The 22,860-nt window shown below is 35.4% G+C and overlaps 1 protein-coding gene across 4 annotated transcripts in view; it reads right to left on the reverse strand.

Moving 5' to 3' along the window:
- The window catches only part of SSBP2 (single stranded DNA binding protein 2), a 336,503-nt gene that overhangs the window by 41,147 nt on the left and 272,496 nt on the right, over nt 1-22,860 (reverse strand). For 2 of the 4 annotated variants that reach the window (XM_012477556.3, XM_012477553.3), the window contains 3 exons: nt 10,553-10,619; nt 9,765-9,835; nt 2,966-3,033 (listed from right to left, as the gene is read on the reverse strand). In XM_012477556.3, coding sequence (XP_012332979.2) covers nt 2,966-3,033; nt 9,765-9,835; nt 10,553-10,619 — 206 coding nt within the window. Of the gene's footprint in view, nt 1-2,965; nt 3,058-9,764; nt 9,836-10,552; nt 10,620-22,860 lie in introns of all 4 variants that reach the window. The other 2 variants (XM_012477555.3, XM_012477552.2) reach the window with 1 other exon arrangement.

The raw sequence follows: 22,860 nt of genomic DNA on the forward strand, positions 1-22,860 counted from the left end.
ACACCCACCTCGGCCTCCCAAAGAGCTGGGATTACAAGCATGAGCTACCATGCTTGGCCTGAAAAATCCTCCTTCTTCTGTAATTCGCTATCATTTTATTTCAAAATAATAATCCACAAACTTCATAATTCTGCAGGATATAATATAGAACAAGAAGATCCTCTGAAATCCTTTTGGTCCCTGTATTGCTTAATAGCAACGTATAAAGTTGAGTTAGGGATGCTTTAATACTAAATTCTAAATTATTTGGAAACTTGTAAAAATGTGTTTAATTTAGAAATACATGATTATCCAAATTTTCTTTAAAAAATAATCTACAATGCATTTAAAAACACTTCAATTTTGGCCATAACTTACAAATACTACTTTAGATTACTTAAATTAAGCTTTTGCTTCTAAGATATAATACTAGCCACAGAAACATAGAAAGTAAGTTTTTAAGTGACACAATACAATTTATCCTAAGTTTAGAGCATGAAAATGTAAAGATTTTTTAAACAATGAAGTTACCAAATTTTATTCCAAATGATTTATTCTGCAATAAAGAAATACAATTGCCAGTTAGAATACAGTATTTAATTACTTTAGTGACCAGGGTTGGGAATTTTTTATTGTCATCATACTCTCATGGCAAATGAGAAAAAATGACACACTAAAGAAAAATCATCCACATATGAGTCTCTGGCATATTCCTCCTAACTCCTAACACATAAATATTTTTGTTACTTAAGTAGTTCAGTTAGTTCAAGACAGAGCTTAAGGTAACACCCTTCTGATGCCTTTTTCTTCAATTTTTAAGGAATATGCAAAATTCCTTAATGACATGAAGCTACAAATGCCAGTTAGAAATATTATGTGCTTGCATTACAAAGTTAGACTTTTGTTTTAAAGAAACTATAAAGTGAATTTCAATAAAGCTTACTTCATTGAATGCAATGGAGATAATATGTTTCACTTTTTATATTTCTAAACAAACTTTTGCTTTTTGGGGGCCAGTATCAATATAAGAGTTCTACTCTTATAGATCATTCACACTTGAGAAGTTTCCCTATTAGAGGAAAATATTTACAAATATAAACTGTAAATATTTACATTTCATTGTCTTTGAAGGAATCCTGATTTACAGAAAACTAAAAATAGTATAAGACCTTACATAAAAGAAAACAGTAACAAAAAATAGAGATGAGAGTCTGTAAGGCTTAAAGGTTCTTTACAAAGCAGATATTACATTAATAGTAAAATATTATGTAATAATAAATGCTTTAAAGTATCTGGGCATACTTCAATAAGACACCCAAACCCAGGTATCAATGAATAATAATCACATTAAAATTTTCAGCCATATTTTTAGTCTCCATAGTCTAGGAAATTAAATGTATACACATGTATATGCTTAAGTATATCTGAGAAAGAAACTAGACAATTGGAAGCAGTTATTTGAATCTCTCAATGGTCAAATAACAATAATTTTTTTTTCTCTGAACAGATAAAACTAAGTGGATTTAAAGTTGGCCCTATGGCCAATTATAATGCAGAGTAATGTACAAACGATATTAGATACATTCTTATTATTGAATGATCATTCTGGGATGATCATAGTATTCAAAATATATACTCTTCACGTTGATACATAGTATTCAAAATTATACCCCTTAAAATCTGCATTGTAAAGTAAGAATCTCAGATGGGTAAATCTTACATATATCTCCATCCTATTGGTAAGAGCTTCAGCTTTTGACATAATAAGCACAAGATAATCACTCACTCTTTTTGAAACAACCATTAATACAAGGCTAAGCCTTTGAGGAATTTAAGAAGAGTCAGATTTCCTGTGTATCCACTTTTACTTAAAAAGTAAAAAGATGTGATAGGACCTACTTTTCCCTCTGTTCTTTTAGTTTTAAGTCTAGCTGGTATCCACTTATTAACCTATTTTCTATTTCAGGCAAATTTGCTTTCCATGAAAATGGCTTCAGAAACTTAAAAAAAAATTCCTACATACATCAGAAGAGCTTATTTCACAGTGTATCTTCAATGCCATTAAATGATGGCAGAGTTGTTTAATTTGATATATAAGTAATCAAAACACGGACTGATGGAAACATATTCGAGGAGACACCCACAAATCTATATGGAAAACTTTCATTATTTTTGCTAAGTTTTCTTTAGGTCACATCATGAAACTGATCCTCCGGTGAATTAATGAAAGTCACTAACAAGCACCTGGTGTATATAAGACTTGGAGGGCAATCGGGATAATGAAAAAGAAAAATTTCCTAACCAACTACATTATACTGGCTGATAGAAACAAACTACTCTCTTTGGGTTAGAAGGGCCATTCCCATAAAAAATTTAGTTTACTTCTTATCTAAGTGTGTCTGGAATTTTTCAAAACAAAATTCATCCTACACTATGGAAAGTTCTTTAACAGAGATTATAGTACACTAGCAGAGAGAATTCTTCCTGTGTTGAGAGTAGTCCCAACAAAGCAAAAGTAAAGATATATATGTATTTATGAGTTAAAAACTCTACTCACAGAATTACTATCTATCTGTTAAAATGAGGTTAATGGTATTCAATCATTTACTTCTATAGAGTTAAGTCAAAGTACTGGTATTAGCATCTCTTCATACTTTATATAATATATGGAGACTCTGTACTTAACAAAATGAAATAGACTAAAAGCTGTTATTTATAGCACTTGAAAATGAAAAAAAAATAAATAAAGGTTGTAAGGGAACAAAGAAAATCTAAGAGATTATGTTGTGAAAATGAAGCAAACACTACAGCTCATGTTTAGTTCATTTTTATACCACACAGAGACGGAAGTGCTCAAATTGGTTTACAAATTAATATCATCTGAGAAGCTAGAAAACAGAACACTTACTAAATAGAATATGGTATTGTTTATATATATGTGAAATATCATCTGCATAATAATGTAATATATAATAATATAGCTTACATGTTCATTCCAGGCATTCCAGGGCCACCTAAAGCATTCAGTGGGGGTCTCATTGCACCTCCATAGTTCTGTAATGATAACCAAGGGTCAGACTACCACAAAACAAAAAAACAAAACCAAAGAGGAGGGGGGAAAGAAAGGAGAGCACGTTAATGATTTCCCTACATAACTCCACTTGGATAAGGCCTGTGTAATTCATTCTCTGAGGGGTCCACTCTTGTATTTTTGCTTCTATTTTAGCAATTATTTTCATCTATGTCTTTTTTAAACCATGTGAGTATGTATGATCACTGGAGCATGTTAAATAATTAAGGTATGGTTGCAATTATATTTTAATATAGTTTATTAATTTCCTAAGATATGTACAACAGTAAACATTTTCAAATAAACCATATCATAAATCCAAAATTCTATTTTGAAAGAAAAGATTTATTCAATGTTTGAAATTGTCAGACCCAGAGCAATGACATAAAGTCTGAAAACAAAACAAAACAGGTGAACCCAACACAAGAAAGTTAAATGCAAACTTCTATTCACAAAACAACATGTCTAACACAAAAATGCATTAATATACAAGTACACAAAATGTATAAAAACTAATGTATACTCAAAATACATATGACTCAATCAGCTTCTATTAATATCTATTATGTGCATTCAAAAAATAAAAACATTTTAATGTTTAACATGTACATCATATTAGATTAGTTGCTGTAAGGACAAAAAGGCTAATTTTATCACTATTATCTTAATATATTTTGACATTACCAATAACTTTCACACTTGGCTTTCTGATACCAATATTCCTCAAACTCTTTTGGGTACTCTTTTCCAATTTCCTTTGCTAGCTCTTTTTATTTTGCTAACCCTTTAAAATGCTGCTTTTCTCCAAGTTCTAGCTATAGCATTCTTTTCAATAAAACACATTTATGAGTAATTTTATCTGCCACCATTTGTTCAACAACTAATATGTTAGGAATCCCAAATCTTTCTATCTGATCTTGATATAAAAGATAACTCAGACACTGAACTTCACAGGATCTGTTTCCATCTGGATACATCTTACTCACAACATACCTAAAAGTAAACTCAATATTATCTTCTCAGGACTGAGTTCTTTGTACTGCCTTCCTCAGTCAGTTCTGTGGTATCACCTTCCATACAACAGACCAAGCTAAGAATTTCCAGGAGCTCCTTGATGTTTCTTTCTTTTCTTTCAATTCCCATATCCAGTCAGTTACCAAAGTCTATTGATTCTATCTGTGAAATAGCTCTTGAAATAGTTCTATCCTCTTATTACTAATCTTTGTCACTTACTGAGACTACTGCACTATCTTAATTGGTCTCTCTGATTTAGTCTCTCCTGCTCCCAATCTATTCTCCAAACTGCCTCAAGAGCTATCCTTCTAAAACTCAGTCCTATTCATGTCACTTAAAAGCTATGATGACCCCGGCTCATGCCTGTAATCCTAGCACTTTGAGAGGCTGAGGTGGGTGGATCACCTGAGGTCAGGAGTTCAAGACCAGCCTGGCCATCATGGTGAAACCCCATCTTAAAAAATAAAAATAAAAAATAAAGCTATGATGACCCACACTACCTGTCAAGCAAGTTTAAACTTCTCAGCATGGCTCCAAGAGGTTATTCAAGGCTCAGTCCCAGCCTATCTTTCCTGTCCTCATTTTCTATAATTTTCACCTTTATTCCCTACTCCCAACCATACCCTCCAGCCAATTGGACTTAAGTTCAGAAACATGTAATAGATTTTTACACTCATGCTAACTCATCTTCCCTGGCCTTAAAGTAGTAGGTGCTTAGATGACAAGAAAATAAATCAGAGAGAGCCGGTCTATTGACTCCAGAGTGTAAGTCACAGTTGATACATGCTATTCCCATTGTTTATTTACTTTAAGGAAATCTTATTTAAATATCCAAATTTGTGAGCTATGGGATGGTAGAATGATTTCTGTGCACATTTGAGACATTGGTTAAAAGGACAGCTATTTCCCCTAACCACTGGATCAGGCATGGTGGTGGCAGCAGCAGTACTAGCAAGGGTCTCTGAGATAAAGGCTAGTCATTGGAAACAAAATCTGAATGGTAAAGTATAAGAGAAATGCTTCACAAGGAAAGTCTCCCCTCATTTTTGGTCTTAGAAGATCTGTGTTTTATTTTATCAAGGAAAACATTAATTTTCCTTACAGCTCTGGACATAGGTCGACAATGGTTTGAATCTCTGTTGCCACTGTCCCATTTCTTCTTCATCTATGTGTGCAATCTTGGGCAAATGATTCTCCCAGTGATTTCCTGATCTTGATTTCCTTATTTGTAAAGTGATAATACTGTCTTCCTTATAGGCTTGTTGGAGAATAAAAAGAAATATAAAGCACCTATCATAGTTCTTAGTGAATTAAAAGCCTGGTATTTGGGGCTCAAAAACTGTAGCTACTAACTCTTTTTTTTTCTTTCCCCACTGTTAATAAGAAACCAACTTAAATGAGTACTCTTTTCACTAGCTTCCATAGCCCTCAACTCCAACAGAATTACTTGCCTCTTCATGTAATGGCTCCACAAAAAGTATGTATATTTGTCTAGACTTTCCCCATTATATAATAGTTTTTCTTTGTATATCTACACTTCCTGCTAAACAATAAATACCTTGAAGGCAGCATATCTGTTACTCATCTTTGTATACCCAGTGCTCAAGTATGGTGCCTGGCACACAGTAGGCCTTCCATGAATGATGAGCTAGTTCAACTGAATTGTCCCAGGAAATGAGTAAGAACTTCAATATATGCTTGATAGATTTGCAAAATATTTTCATTTAGTGAATAATCTAAATCAAAAAGAAAGAAAAGAAAGAATAACAACTTGCTTTCCAACTGGTATCAACAAAGGCAGAATGGGAAGAGCTAATTTAGAATCACTGAATTTTAAAGCTGATGGCAACTATACAATTCCATCTGGTCTAATCTCTCTCCTACTGCAACGTTCCTGACAAAATGGCTGTTCAGACTCTGCTTGGAAAGTTTATAAAGTCTTTCCATGGTTGGGCAATTTCATTTCTAGAAAGTTCTTCCTTGTACTGAGCTGAACTCTACTGCCCATCATAGATTTGAAAATATAGGATCAGTTTACTCTCTTTACATGAGAGCCTATCATACTTATTATTTCCACCTCACCATTTTTCCACCCCAAGTATTTGATTTGGAAATCATATGTTCTTACTTGTATATAACTTATTTATCCTTCATATTTCTAGAGAAACTAGAACTAGTAGTTTTGGTTAATTACATGACACTTGCTGACCTTAAGAACACAGGTTAGCTAAGTACATCTTACTACAAAACCAAGTAGAAAACTGGTTTCATATATGATATTAGAAGATATTTTTCTTGATTAAATAGGTAGTTTTGTTTTTTATTGAAAGGATACCAACATATTTTCACTTTAAAAATAATGTACCACCACTGTATTTAGATCTAAAATATATTAATGGATAGGGAAAAATGTGTCTGGATTTGGGGCAAACTTTTATTTCTTCATACATGTGATAAATATTAATCACATGTTAACTATATTCTGTGTGTGCACTTTGCTCAAATCAACATAATGTAAGAATAATTAGATTTACATATTTGTTTTAGGTATTCAGTTATTTTAATAGGTAACTGCGGTCCCCCTGTACCACACTGATCTTAAGCTCAAAAAATTATGGAAGCATTATCTATGATAAAAAAAAGAAATGTGTATTTTGTTTGTGCATAAATATAGAGACAATATTTCAGAGAATTTTTCTACAATACAACTAAAAATAAGGCAGATACCTTCTTCTCTTGGGCAGCATCTATATGATTAAATGTTTGTTATGAGAGTTGTTTTTCCATTATCTCTCAAGATACACAGCTAACCATCATTACAAATTTCATAGTTTATAATGCATATGTTTACATGTTTTATATGTCAGGTCTTATGAAATAAATAGGTCATAAGATTCCCCTGATTCTGAATTACTTTACGTGGCTTTTTAAAATTGTACCATCATATGAATACGACTCCTGTTTTCATTTAAACATGATACGTATGTATAAATAATTTCCTTTAATCCTTACACTTTTTATACTGTAATTTAAAAATGTTACTGTAGACATTTCTTATTTCTGAGGTAAATTCATGCCAGAACCCTTAATTTCCATCATATTATACAGAAATAGTAAGAACACTTACAATCCAAATGAAATAAACCACTCTCTCTGGTTTTAAAAATCCAAAGAATTAACACATATGATAAACTTGTTATTAAAACTCATCAATAAGAGCTTACCAGAAATAGCTTTATTTTCTTATATAATTTACTATACTGTAAATACTGTACAACTGATTCTTAAATCAGACCCAGTTTTTGAAGTATTAAAAACTAATACTAATAATAGAGTGATAATAATAAATAATCTAGCTGTTAAAAAATTCTTTCACAGCTAGATTAGTTGGCTTAGTTTATTAAAGACTAAAAGTATACTTAGCCAATAAAATGCCTATGGAACTTATAAATTCTTATTATTAATAGCTTAATGATGATTGGTTAACATGTATCATCATTCCTAATAAGAATAGAAATAGAAAAGAATAATTTAAATATCCAAATGAGAGTATCATTAGCTCTTAAGAAAACATATTAACAATGAGCCTAAATAAAATAGTTTTTGTTTTGGCTTTGAGGCTGCCACATATATTTATGTGACACTATTTGCTCCTCTTTCCATGGAACTATATGTAGTAGTTGTTTTCATATAATATGGCATTTCTAAAAAATCTGGCTAAATGAGCCCCATGTTTCAGTCTAGTTAATATACATAATTATATGTTGGTTAGAAACAATACATATATACAATACAACACATATTATTGTAAATAGGTCTAAGTCACATTATCTGTGTGTTGAGTTCTTAATATTTTTACTTGGTTGGGAGCACAACAAAACATCAATTTAACTTTTAAAAAGTAGATATACAAAACAAGCTCCTAAAAGTATTGCTTATAATGCTATTTCTTGGAAAGGAAAAATTAATAAATTCATTATTTTAACCAGCTTTATGACATGTTAATCTCTGACCCACGAGGTAGAAATTTAAAATTCTGGATTTTAAATTGATTTCTTTAAAAAATAACATTATAAAATTAATTTCTACCCCAAGTAATTTTCCCAACACAGACAAAAGAATGTTTTAGCTAAAATGCATGATATCCTGGAAGAGTACGCTTAAAATGTCACCAACAGCTAGGACAGGTTCAACTTCAGTGTATACTTCTGGGAAATTTTGATAGAAAAGTCAGCTAACATCTGATGTACACTGATGATATTACGGTTGTTCAGTAAGACCCATTTTAATGTTTATTTCTAAATGGTTTTCTATTATTTTCCCATTCTATAAAGAAATATGATTGTATATAATAAATTGTCAATGACAATCTTTAAGATTTATGGAAATATATTTTATACTTACTCTTTAATATTTTCAATCAACTGGGTTTTATTTATTGTTAAAAAATTTTTTTTTTGAGATGGAGTTTTTGTTATTGTTGCTCAGGCTGGAGTACAATGGTGCGATCTCAGTTCACTGCAACCTCTGCCTCCCGGGTTCAAGTGATTCTCCTGCCTCAGCCTCCCAAGTAGCTGGGATTACCCACCTACCACACCTAGCTAACTTTTTGTATTTGCAGTAGAGATGGGATTTCAACATGTGGCCAGGCTGGTTTCGAACTCCTGACCTCAAGTGGTCCGCCTGTCAAAGTGTGGGGATTACAAAGTGATCCCAAAGTACTGAGATTACAGGTGTGAGCCACCACACCCAGCCAACTGGGTTTTATTTAACTTAACCATCTCCTCAGCATAACTAAGGGTAACAGTTACCTTTTGAATAGTAATTATTATAGTGTATTTCCATATAGTGTATTTTCTCAAATAAATTAAAGGCTTAAATGATAGCATCCTGCTAAATATGGTTAGTTGTTATATCAATTTGGCATGTCACAAATTTTATGTCTTCATGACTCTAACAACTATGTTATATAAAGCCTGAATACATATTCTCACAGCCAGCAAATAACATTGTTTATATATATGGTGGCAAAAAGCTCAGCATCTAGATTTCTGCATTGATTTTCTTTTCAGTGTTTTTTTTTTTTTTTTGTGGAGAACGGGGTCTCACTATATTGCCCAGGCAGGTCTCGAACTCCTGGGCTCAAGCTATCCTCCTGCCTCTGCCTCCCTAAGAGCTGGGATAACAGGCGTGAGCCACAGGCCAGTGTTGTTTTATTTATTTATTTATTTACTTATTTATTTTACTTTAAGTTCTGGGATACAAGTGCAGAATGTGTAGATTTGTTACATAGGCATATGTTACATAGGCATATGGATGCCATGGTGGTTTGCTGCACCTATTAACCTGTCATCTAGGTTTTAAGTCCCACATGCATTAGGGATTTGTCCTAGTGTACTCCCTGTGCTTGCCCTCCACCCCCTCAACTGGCTCTGGTGTGTGTTGTTCCCCTCCCTGTGTCCATGTGTTCTCGTTGTGAGAACATGCGGTGTTTGGTTTTCTGTTTCGGTGTCAGTTTGCTGAGGATGATGGTTTTCAGCTTCATCCATGTCCCTGCAAAGGACATGATCACATTCCTTTTTATGGCTGCATAGTATTCCATGGTATATATGTACCGCATTTCCTTTATCCAGTCTATCATTGATGGGCATTTGGGTTGGTTCCATGTCTTTGCTATTGTAAATATGCACTGATTATTTACCTGTGGTCCTAGGGGCACCATTCCTCTTGGAGGAGTCATTCTCTGCATTGGCCCACCCATATTTGGATGTCCTAAAAAAAGTATGAAGATATTAGCAAAGTAATGAGCATGAGTACTAAACCAGAGGCTAGCAGCTTCCTCCCTCCTGGGTGTTATTATCTCATTTACCAAGTGTCTGAGTACTGACACCATCTTACCTTGGCTTCCAGGCTATGACCTCTACTACTACCTACCCACACTCTCTATTATTGTCATGACTGAAATTTTCTTCCTATTCTGTGGTGAATTAATTCTCTAACATCATTTGCTCCTCTTCCCATGCAAGAGTACATGCTCTATTGAGCATTACATATCTGTGGTATCTAAGTACCTCTGGAAGGATTTGATTATTGAGATTGTTAGCCTCTTGCTGCTTAGCACCCCCTCTTTCCTTCTGCTCATCTTTCAGATGGGCTAAGCCCTCTATTTGAAAAAGGCAAAGGAAATAATAAGTGATATTATCACTTAGCTTCCTGCTTGTTGGATGTTATGTAAATAGTTTTAGCATTATTAATTAAAATATGAATTTTTGGATCATCACATATTCTCTTTCTCATGTTATCACTATCCTCACTATCATGCATAATTAAGTGAGCTGGAAATATAAGTCATTTGGCCATGTTACCTAGAAAAATGCAACTGGTATAACTATAGGAGATTTACTTATACACATACAATTTTGCTTAAGAGATAAAAGATTTCCTCTATGCTTCTGCACATCAATTTCCCTTTTACTTTAGAGTAGTCACCTTGTTGTCGAGTTGGATCCATTCCACTGGGGAGTAATGGTTGACTTCCTGGGACACCTCCAAGTGCCTAGCAATTTATTAAGAAAAATAAAGAGCAATATTGTAAATATTTATAAATAACTGCTTTAACAATTCCCTTTTAAATACTTGTATGATAATTACAAGAATGCATTTAAGCATATAGCAAGATTTCTTATATTTCACATTCATTTATAAGTTTTGTAGGTTTATATACCTTAAATAAGTTCTTAGTTCTAAAAAGATTCTACTTTGTCCAATTTTGTGGCAAATAAAATAAGTACTGTGAGGGAGCAAAAATCTATGCAAAAACTGTTCTATTTCTTCCTGAGAAGTATTTTGTCTTTTCTAAAAATTAATTTACTATGAATACTGAAATAACTAATTTTGCTTCTTACATGTACATTCCCTTTTTCTACAGAATGTCTTACTCATTTGAGATTACATAGCAACAGGAAGAAAATGCAAAGGGACCAATGAAAATTTTTTTGAAGTCACATTTTCCCTAAGAAATTATTTAGAAAAATAATACTTAAAAATAAATTAAGCAATTTGGCTGTATGGAAAAAGGAAAGTAGAACTGACAAAGGTAGATATGAACATAGCAGGGTTTGTTTTGTGCTGGGATAATTACTGAATCATAAGCTTCTAACACTTGTCTCAGCAGCACTTAAAGCTGGATTAAGGTATAAATGATTTAAACCCACTGATCTTATAAGTATATAAGCATACACATATATACAAAATCCTGACAACTGGTGAAAATTGCCATAAAAATTCACTAATTTAACTTAAGGCATGAAAGTCTTATCAAATTAGTTAACATATTCAACTATATAAAATGAAATTTAACATTAAATAATTTACATGGCCAGGTCAGAACTGCTTCCTTAATTGTTATCACTTGGGATGTGGTAGATAGCTTCCATTTCCCAAGCCATTTTTGTAATTTTTCAATATTTTTGCTTACAAGCATACCAAATACAGATTTCTTGAGATCCTACTACATTATCTGTTCCTGTCTTACCTCTCCAGCCTAATTTCTTGCCACTGCCACACTCATGTTCTAACTTCCAGCCATACCAAACTTCTTTCAGGTTTTTTTTTTCCCTATTCATGCATTAACAATGTCTAAATGCCAACCACTAAAAACAAACAAAATAAAAACTAAACTGAAAAAAATCTCTCCTCTCAGAGGGCTCATAGACCCTTAAGTCATTATAGTTGCCATCCTTTAGATCTCAGTTTAGGGATCACTTCCTAACAAAATTATTCCCTGTAGCCTCAATCTGGGATAAGTCCTCCTTCCATTTGTATGTGTATGTACACACACACACACACACACACACACAGGAATTATCCGAGACTGTGTGTATATATATGTGTGTGTATACATGTGTGTGCACACACGTAAAATTTCACGTGTGTAAGCATGCACATGTATAATTTCACATGTGTAATTTCCAACTTCCAGAAACTACACAAAGAATTTTCATATACCTTGACTCAGATTGCCAACTTTAACATTTTTTACTGCATCTGCCCTATCAGCCTTTCTACAAATATGTATCTATTATCATAAATCTTTTTCAGAACTACTTAATATCAGGTTGACGACATGATACCTCATTACTCCTAAACACTGCACAGTATCCCAACAGGAATATTTCCTACATAACCACCATACAGCCTTTCAAGTCAGGAAATCAACATTGATAGCAACATTACCATCCAAGTCTAAGACCTCATTTAATGTTGCATTTGTCTCAATAATGTTTCTTCTTCCTTTCTGATACCAGAACATCAGGGAAGACATGTTACATTTAGTTATCCTGTCTCTTCATGTTCTTCTAAGCTGGAATAATTCCTACTGTTCCTATCTATGTCCAGTCTATCCCTACTTACCATGTCCTCAAAAATTTTAAAGAGAACAGGCCTTAAATTCTACAGCATCATGTCTGATGTTTCTTTATGATCTAGACTCAAGTCATCTTTTCTTAGCAGGAATACCAGAGAAATGATGATATGCCTTTCTAAGTGTATCACACCACAGGGAAAATGATGTTGATTTATCCTACTACTGGTGATGGTAATCTTTATCATCTGAATGTGCTGCTGTTTGTGGGTTTCAACACAATAAGGTCATTTTTTTTCCCTTTCTAACTATTTACTTTTAGTATAAGAGCTATTCTGAGATTGTCAATATCCCATTTCTCATCAATCCTTTATCAACCTATCAGCTGTAGCCTCCACTAATAACTCCTAACCACTATGATAGTTGTCAAATAGAGATATTCCGTGTCCATCATTCTTTTTATATGTATTAGTTGGTGTTTCACTGTAAGGAAAAGCTTTCCTTATTTAATCACTTATTTTTTCAGTCATAGATTTCTATATTTTTCAATGGGTTGTAATCTATTGGTATCATCATTTCAATATTCAAATTATCTCAGATTTGGCTAGTGAGAAGACTTTCAAAGGTGTGTGTGTGTGTGTTGTGCATGTGTTGTGTGGGTGTTATGACATACCCACATCCATCTTTGAGCCTTTCCTTACTTTATGGCATAAGATGTTCCAGGTTCACCTCATACTTCTTCTGACTTAGCCTTGGAATCAGCCCTTTCTCCATAGGCCCTAATTCCTTTTAGTGGAGGACAGCACTTAGGCATAAAAATCTTGCTTCTCAGGGTGTTCTTGTTACTTGGGTGGATCATTTTTAGGCTCTCTCCGAGCTTGAAAATCTATGCAGGTGTATCTGTACACACATATATGCACACATACACACCTATGACTAATTCTACATCTGTTTGTGTGTGTATAGCATATACACCTACCATAAATGCATGCTTTCCATCATCAATTCAACAACTCCAATTCCAATCTGATACTTCAGGATTATTTTTAGCTTTCTTCCTTTCTAGGTTTGCAAATATTTTCTTCAACAGTGGGAAATATGGCCTATGTTAATTATTTATTACTCCTCAATGTAATTACTTATTTATTCAATCAGTGTATTTATTTGTTCAATATAACCAGTCTCCCAACCACACTGGTCACTTCACCTTGCCATCTCTGCATGGCTCTCTTCGCCACATCCCCCATGTCCTGGCATACAGAGAAAGTAAGGACTTTGTGTGTGTGTGTGTGTGTGTGTGTGTGTGTGTTGCTGTTGTTGTTTTTGAGACAAAGTCCACTCTGTTGAGACCTCAGCTCACTGCATCCTCTCCCTCCCGAGTTCAAGCAATTCTCCTGCCTCAACCTCCTGAGTATCTGGGACTACAGGCACATGCAACAATGCCCGGGTACTTTTTTTGTATTTTTAGTAGAGACGGGGTTTCGCCATGTTAGCCAGGATGGTATTGATCTCCTGACCTTGTGATCTGCCCACCTCAGCCTCCCAAAGTGCTGGGATTACAGGAATTAGCCACCACACCTGGCCCATGTGTTTTTATAGGATCATATGCCTCATTTTCATAGAACTTAAATACTACGATGACTTGTTTTCTTCTCTGTATCTCTAGACTGTAAGCTCTACAAAAGTAGGGACTCTATCCATAGTGTCTACTGTCATAGAACAATAAATGTTTATTGAAGGAATAAAAGCAATAGGGTTTAAACTGACAATTTTAGGAATCACTAGTGATAAAGTCGTAAGAATGAAACAGAGTTCAAAGAATGAGAAGGGAGAAGATAAAATATTTAATTCTTTAAAAATACCAAGAAGAACTAAAAAAAGAAACTGAAATAGAATAGGCATGAAATTAGGACGGAGACTAAGACCAACATCTCAGAATGCCCGAGGAGAGTTTCAAGGAGGAAAAAGTAGCCAACACTGTCAAAAGTTATAAATAAATGATGTAAGAGGAGGACTAAAAATGTATGACTAATCGATACTATATTCAATTGTGAACTTAAAGTTCTTGCTTTTTAAAAAATTAATTTTTATTTTTTAATTTCTTAAAGACAAGGTCTGACTCAGCTGCCCAGGCTGCAGTGCAGTGGTATGATCAAAGAACACTGCAGCCACAAATTCCTGGGCTCAAGCTATCCTCTGCTGTAGCCTCCCAAGTAGCTGGGGCTACAGATGCCTGCCACCACACCCACCTAATTTTTTATTTTTATTATTTTATGTTATTTTTCGAGATGGAGTCTTGATCTGGCACCCAGGCTAGAGTGCAGTGGTGCCATCTTGGATCACTGCAACATCCACCTCCCAGGTTCAAGCAATTCTCCTGCCTTAGCCTCCCAAGTAGCTGGGGTTATAGGCACCTACCACTGCCTGGCTAATTTTTGTATTTTTAGTAGGGATGGGGTTTCATCATTTTGGCCAGGCTGGTCTTGAACTCTTGACCTCACAATCTGCCTGCCTTGGCCTTCCAAAGTGCTGGATTACAGATGTGAGCCACTGCGCCCGGCCTATTTTTATTTTTTTATACAGATGGGGTCTCACTATGTTGCTCAGGCTGGTCTTGAACTCCTAGCCCCAAGCAATCCTCCTGCCTTGGCCTCCCAAAGTGCTGGGGTCATAGGTATAAACCACCATGCCTGGCCAGAGTCTTTCTTTTTTCAATTCTCCAAATGATTAGTTATACACTCTGAACTTTGACACTTAATTTCTGTCTCATAATAGACAATGATGTTTTATTGTCTATAAACCATTTTCTTCAAAACTTTACTGTTTCTAGTTTATCTTGGAATATCAGAACAACTGAGAAGCCCTTCTTGTTTCTGTTCACCACTTAAAAATACAGCATAATCTTACAGAAGTCTTAACCAATATCAAATTGGTTTTCAAAATGAATGTTTTTTTTAATCTAAATTTAACTCTTTACTCATCACTGTTTGTCTTGTAGAGTAAGTGAAATCTCTAACTTTTAAAACATTTTTATCAGCCTTGGGACGACCAGATAGTAGCTTTGTGCATCAAAAGGGAGATACTTGCTGCATTTTTTAAACCTTTAATGTCAGAAAAAATGTATACATCTGTGACATATTATTTCTACATTTTTAACATGTTAAAGGTATTCCATTCGGATTTGTTTAGTCACAAATTTTGGCACGCATTCTTTCTTCTTTTTTTTTGGGACAGAGTCTCGCTCTTTCGCTCAGGCTGGAGTACTATGGTGTGATCTTTGCTCACTGCAAGCTCCACCTCCCAGGTTCAAGTGATTCTTCTGCCTCAGTTTCCTGAGTAGCTGGAATTACAGGCACCCACTATCTTGTTTGGCTAAATTTTGTATTTCTAGTAGAGACGGGGTTTCTCCATTTTGGACCAGGTTGGTCTTGAACTCCTGACCTCAAGTGATCCACACGCCTCAGCCTCCCAAAATGCTGAGATTACAGTTGTGAGTCACAGTGCCTGGTCACATTCTTTGTTTTATAAAAGATCTACACACTGACAGAAAAAAATAACACTAATGATATGGGTGCATAATAAAAACAAACAACATATCCATGGTGTATACACTTGTGAGCCAGTGCATTAGTGTCAGGAATTGAGCTAAGTCCTTTAGTATTTTATTCAATGTTTATAACAATCTTATAAAGTTATTATTATTCATCCTTTTCAATGATAAAAAAACAAGGTTTAATATGTAACTAATCTGTTAATTTGTCCATGGTTACGCTATTTTTAAAAAGGTTTTACTGATGCATGATTTACATACCACAAAATTCGCCCATTTTCTAATGTTAGAACATTGTCCACCTAGAGTCATTTCCCATTCCCCCAAGACCAGCACCTTGTAGTCCCAGCTACTCAGGGTGCTGAGGCAGGAGAATCACTTGAACCCAGGAGGCAGAGGTTGCAGTGAGCTGAGATTGCACCATTGCACTCCAGTCTGGGCAACAAGAGTGAAACTCCGTCTCAAAAAAAAAAAAATAAAGAACTGAAAGCAAAATTATTTCTTGATTCATGGGCTGCAGAACGGATGTTGTCTTACACTCTTGGGTATAAGACGTGTTGTCAAGGAGCAGTAAAAAAGCAAGGAATCTTGTTCTCTGAGTAGTAGGTTTCAACACTGGGCTTAAAATAGTCATTAAATCATGCTGTAAAAAGATGCACTGTTATCCAGGCTTTGTTGTTCCATTTATAAAGGACAGGTAGAGTAGATTTAGTGTAATTTTTTTTTTTTTAGACAAGGTCTCACTCTGTTGCCCAGGCTGGGGAGCAATGGTAGGATCTTGGCTCACTGCAACCTTTGCCTCCTGGGTTCAAGCAATTCTCCCACTTCAGTCTCCCGAGTAGCTGGGACTACAGGTGTATGCCACCAAGCCCAGCTAATTTTTTGTATTTTTTGGTAGAGATGGGGCTTCACCATGTTGGCCAGGCTGGTCTTGAACTCTTGACCCCAAGTTATCCACACACCCCAGCCTCCCAGAGTGCTGAGATTATGGGTGTGAGCCACTGCGCCTGGCCAGATTTAGTGTAATTTTTAAGGGACCAAGGATTTTCAGAATGGTACATGAGCACTGGCTTCAACTTAAGGTCACCAGTTGTATTACTCTCTAATAAGAAAATCAGCCTGTCCTTTAAAGCTCTAAAGGAAGCAATTGACTGACTCTGGCTATGAAAGTCCTAGATGGCATCTTCTTCCAACAGTTTAGTGTAGCCATCTTCATCAATTATCTTAGCTGGATTTTCTGGGCTACTTTCTGCAGTAGAATCATCAGCACTTGCTGCATCACCTTGCAAGTAAATTTTCTGGAGACAGCTTCTTTCCTAAACTTCATGAACAAATCTGACTGCCGGCTTCAAGCTTTTCTTCTGCAGCTTCCTTAGCTCTTTCAGCCTTCACAGAATTGAAGAAACTTAAGGCCTTGCTCTGGATTAGGCTCTGGCTTAAGGGAATATTGTGACTGGTTTGATTTTCTATCCAGACCATGAAAACTTTCTTCTATCAGCAATAAGGCTGTTTTGCTTTCTTATCATTTCTGTGTTCACTGGAGTAGCACTTTTAATTTCTTTCAAGAACTTTTCCTTTGCATTCCTAACATGGCTGTTTGGCACAAGAGGCCTAGCTTTTGGCTTATCTCAGCTTCTGACATGCCTTCCTCACTAAATGTAATCATTTTCAGCTTCTGATTTAAAGTGAGTGACATGCAACTCTTCTTTTCACTTGAACACTTAGAGGCCATTTTAGGGTTATTAATTGGCCTGATTTCAATACCGTTGTATCTCAGGAAGTAGGGAAGCCTGAGGAGAGGAACAGTGATCAGGGAGTGGCTAAGCAGTCAAAACATACAGAGTTATGGATTAAGTTCAATGTCTTGTATGGGTATGGTTTGTGGCACCCTAAAACACATCAAAATCAATGATCATCGTAAGAGATACGATAATGAAAAAATTTTAATATTATGAGAATTATTAAAATGTGACACAGAGACACAATGTGAGCACATGGTATTGGATAAATGGCACTTGACTTGCTCAATGCAGGGTTGCCATAAAACTTTGTTTTCAACATCCTAAAAGAAAAGAATTTTCAACCCAGAATTTCATATCCAGCCAAACTAAGCTTCATAAGCAAAGGAGAAATCAAATCCTTTATGGACAAGCAACTGCTGAGAGATTTCCTCACCACCAGGTCTGCCCTACAAGGGCTCCTGAAGGAAGCACTAAACATGGAAAGGAACAACCAGTACCAGCGAATGCAAAAACATACTGAACTGTGAAGACCATCGACACTATGAAGAAACTGCATCAACTAATGGGCAAAACGACCAGCTAGCATCAAAATGGCAGGATCAAATTCACACATAACAATATTAACCTTAAATGTAAATGGGCTAAATGCCCCAATCAAAAGACATAGACTGGCAAAGTGGATAAAAAGTCAAGACCCACCGGTGTGCTCTTATTCAGCAAACCCATCTCATGTGCAAAGACACACAGGCTCAAAATAAAGGGATGGAGGAAGATCTACCAAGCAAACGGAGAGCAAAAAAAAAAAAAAAAAAAAACCCAAAAAACCAGGGGTTGCAATCCTAGTCTCTGATAAAACAGACTAAAACAGACTTTAAACCAACAAAGATCAAAAGAGACAAAGAAGGGCATTACATAATGGTAAACGGATTAGTGCAACAAGAAGAGCTAACTATCCTAAATATATATGCACCCAATATAGGAGCACCCAGATACATAAAGCAAGTTCTTAATGACCTACAAAGAGATTTAGACTCTCACACAATAATGGTGGGATACTTTAACAACCCACTGTCAATACTAGACAGATCAACAAGACAGAAAATTAACAAGGATATCCAGACTTGAATGCAGATCTGGACCAAGCAGACCTAATAGACATGTACAGAACTCTCCACCCTGAATTCAAAGAACATACATTCTTCTCAGCACCACATTGCACTTACTTTAAAATTGACCACATAATTGGAAGTAAATCACTCCTCAGTAAATGCAAAAGAATGGAAATCATAACAGTCTCTCAGACCACAGTACAATCAAACTAGAACTCAGGATTAAGAAACTCACTCAAAACCGCACAACTACATGGAAACTGAACAACCTGCTCCTGAATGACTACTGTATAAATAATGAAATAAAGATGTTCTTTGAAACCAATGAGAATGAAGACACAACATACCAGAATCTCTGGGACACATTTAAAGCAGTGTCTAGAGAGAAATTTATAGCACTAAATGCCCACCAGAGAAGTGAGGAAAGATGTAAAATCAACACCTTAACGTTACAATCAAAAGAACTAGAGGAGCAAGATCAAACAAATTCAAAAGCTAGCAGAAGACAAGAAATAACTAAGATCAGAGCAGAACTGAAGGAGATAGAGACACAAAAAACCCTTCAAAAGAATCAATAAACCCAGGAGCTGGTTTTCTGAAAAGATCAACAAAATAGATAGACCACTAGCCAGACTAGTAAAAAAGAAAAGAGAGAGGATTCAAATAGAAGCAATAAAAAATGACAAAGGGGATATCACCACCGATCCCACAGAAATACAAATTATTATCAGAGATTACTAAAAACACCTCTATGCAAATAAACCAGTAAATCTAGCAGAAATTGATAAATTCCTGGACACTTACACCCTCCCAAGACTAAACCAGGAAGAAGCTGAATTCCTGAATAGACCCATAACAAGGTCTGAAGTTGAGGCGGCAATTAATAGCCTACCAACCAAAAAAAAAGTCCAGGCCCAGATAGGTTCACAGCTGAATTCTACCAGAGGTACAAAGAAGAGCTGGTACCATTCCTTCTGAAACTATTCCAAACAATAAAAAAAGAGGGAATCCTCCCTAACTCATTTTATCAGACCGACATCATCCTGATACCAATACTTGGCAGAGATGCAACTAGAAAATTTCAGGCTAATATCCATGATCAACATTGATGCAAAAATCTTTAATAAAATACTGGCAAACCAAATCCAACAGCACATCAAAAAGCTTATCCATCACAATCAAGTCAGCTTCATCCCAGGGATGCAAGGCTGGTCCAACATCCGCAAATCTATAAATGTAATCCATCACATAAACAGAACCAAAGACAAAAACCACATGATTATCTCAATAGATGCAGAGAAGGCCTTTGACAAAATTCAAGAGCCCTTTACGCTAAAAACTCTCAAAAAACTAGGTATCGATGGATTGTACCTCAAAATGATAAGAGCTACTTAAGACAAACCCATGGCCAATATCATACTGAATGAGCAAAAACTGGAAGCATTCCTTTGAAAACTGGCACAAGACAAGGACGTCCTCTCTCACCACTCCTATTCAACATAGTATTAGAAGTTCCGGCTAGGGCCATCAGGCAAGAGAAAGAAATAAAGCGTATTTGAATAGGAAGAGAGGATGTCAAATTGTCCCTGTTTGCAGATGACATTGCTTGTATATTTAGAAAAACCCGTTGTCTCAGCCCAAAATCTCCTTAAGCTGATAAGCAACTTCAGCAAAGTCTCAGGATACAAAATCAATGTGTAAAAATAGCAAGCATTCCTATACACCAATAACAGACAAACACAGAGCCAAATCATGAGTGAACTCCCATTCACAATTGCTACAAAGAGAATAAAATACCTAGGATTACACCTAACAAGGGATGTGAAGGACCTCTTCAAGGAGAAATACAAACCATTGCTCAAGGAAATAAGAGAGGACACAAACAGATGGAAGAATATTCCATGCTCATGGTTAGAAAGAATCAATATCATGAAAATGGCCATACTGCCCAAAGTAATTTATAGATTCAATGCTATCCTCATCAAGCTACCAATAACTTTCTTCATAGAATTGGAAAAAAACACCTTAAACTTCATATGGAACCAAAAAAGAGCCCATATAGCTAAGACATCCTAAGCAAAAAACAAACAAAAAAAACAAAGCTGGAGGCATCACACTATCTGACTTCAAACTATATTACAAGGCTACTGTACTCAAAACAGCATGGTACTGGTACCAAAACAGAGATATAGAACAATGAAACAGAACAGAGGCTTCAGAAAGAACACCACACAACTATAACTATCTGACCTTTGACAAACCTGACAAAAACAAGCAATGGGGAAAGGATTCCCTACTTAATAAATGGTGTTGCAAAAACTGGATAACCATATGCAGAAAGCTGAAATTGGATTCCTTCCTCACACCTTATACAAAAATTAACTCTAGATGGATTAAAGATTTAGACATGAGGCCTAATGCCATAAAAACTCTAGAAGAAAACCTAGGCAATACCATTCAGAACATAGGCATGGGCAAGGACTTCATGACTAAAACATCAAAAGCAATAGTAACAAAAGCCAAAATAGACAAATGGGATCTAATTAAATTTAAGAGTTTCTGCACAGCCAAGGAAGCTATCAATAGAGTGAACCAGCAACCAACAGAATGGGAAAAAATTTTTGCAATCTACCTATCTGACAAAGGGCTAATATCCAGAATCTATGGAGAAGTTAAACAAATTTACAAGAAAAAAACAACCCCATCAAAAAGTGGGCAAAGGATATAAACAGACACTTGTTCAAAACAAGACATTTATGCAGCCAACAAACATACAAAAAAAAGCTCATCATCACTGGTCATTTGACAAATTCAAATCAAAACCACATTGAGATACCACCTCACACCAGTTAGAATGGTGATCATTAAAAAGTCTGGAGACAACAGATGCTGGAGAGGATGTGAAGAAATAGGAATGCTTTTGCACTGTTGGTGGAAGCATAAATTAATTCAACCATTGTGGAAGACAGTGTGGCAATTCCTCAAGGATCTAGAAATACCATTTGATCCAGCAATCCTATTACTGGGTATATACCCAAAGGATTATAAATCATTCGATTATAAAGACACATGCATATGTATGTTTATTGTGGCACTGTTCACAATATCAAAGGCTTGGAAACAACCCAAATGCCCATTAATGATAGACTGGGTAAAGAAAATGTGGCACATATACACCATGGAATACTATGCAGCCATAAAAAAGGATGAGTTCATGTCCTTTGCAGGGACACGGATGAAACTGGAAACCATCATTCTAAACAGACTGACACAAGAACAGAAAACCAAACACCTCATGTTCTCACTCATAAGTGGGTGTTGAACAATGAGAAAACACAGATACAGGGAGGGGAATATCATACACTGGGACCTTGGGGATGGGGGGCTAGGGGAGGAATAGCAGGAGGTGGGGGACTACAGGGGGATAGCATTAGGAAAAATACCTAATGTAGATGATAGGGTGACAGATGCAGCAAACCACCACCATGGCACATGTATAACTATGTAACAAACTTGCATGATCTGCACATGTACCCCAGAACTTAAAGTATAATAAACAAACAAACAAATCTGTGAAGCATAGTAAAATGAAGTTTGCCTGTATGTTTCCTGGACTACCATTATATAAATGCTCACTGATGATAAAAAAAAAATGGTGAATTTCTCAATGCTTTTAAGATTTAATTCAGTAACAATTCGGATGTACCAAATTTTTTATGGGCCTCCAATGATATAAAATGAAGTAGAATCATTTAATCAACAAATAACAGAACTAGAAGACTTTAGAAACACTCAAGTCCATTCCCATTTTACAGGTAAGAAAACCAAAGCCCAGAAAGTCTAAGCAAACTTGCTCAGTTATATATTGCTGGCCTTTGGACCTAAGATGCTAGATATTTAGGTCCTTTTAAACACACCACTGTCATTTTATTTCTCTAAAATGACAATATCAACACAAAGGATATTAAATTTAGTGTAGGAAGATATTTGTGTCCATAGCACAACTCACCATTTGACATATATATATATGTTTA

The sequence above is a fragment of the Aotus nancymaae genome, unplaced genomic scaffold (genome assembly GCF_030222135.1).
Source record: "Aotus nancymaae isolate 86718 unplaced genomic scaffold, 86718_ANA_hifiasm-v0.15.2.pri h1tg000014l, whole genome shotgun sequence".
NCBI lineage: Eukaryota > Metazoa > Chordata > Mammalia > Primates > Aotidae > Aotus > Aotus nancymaae.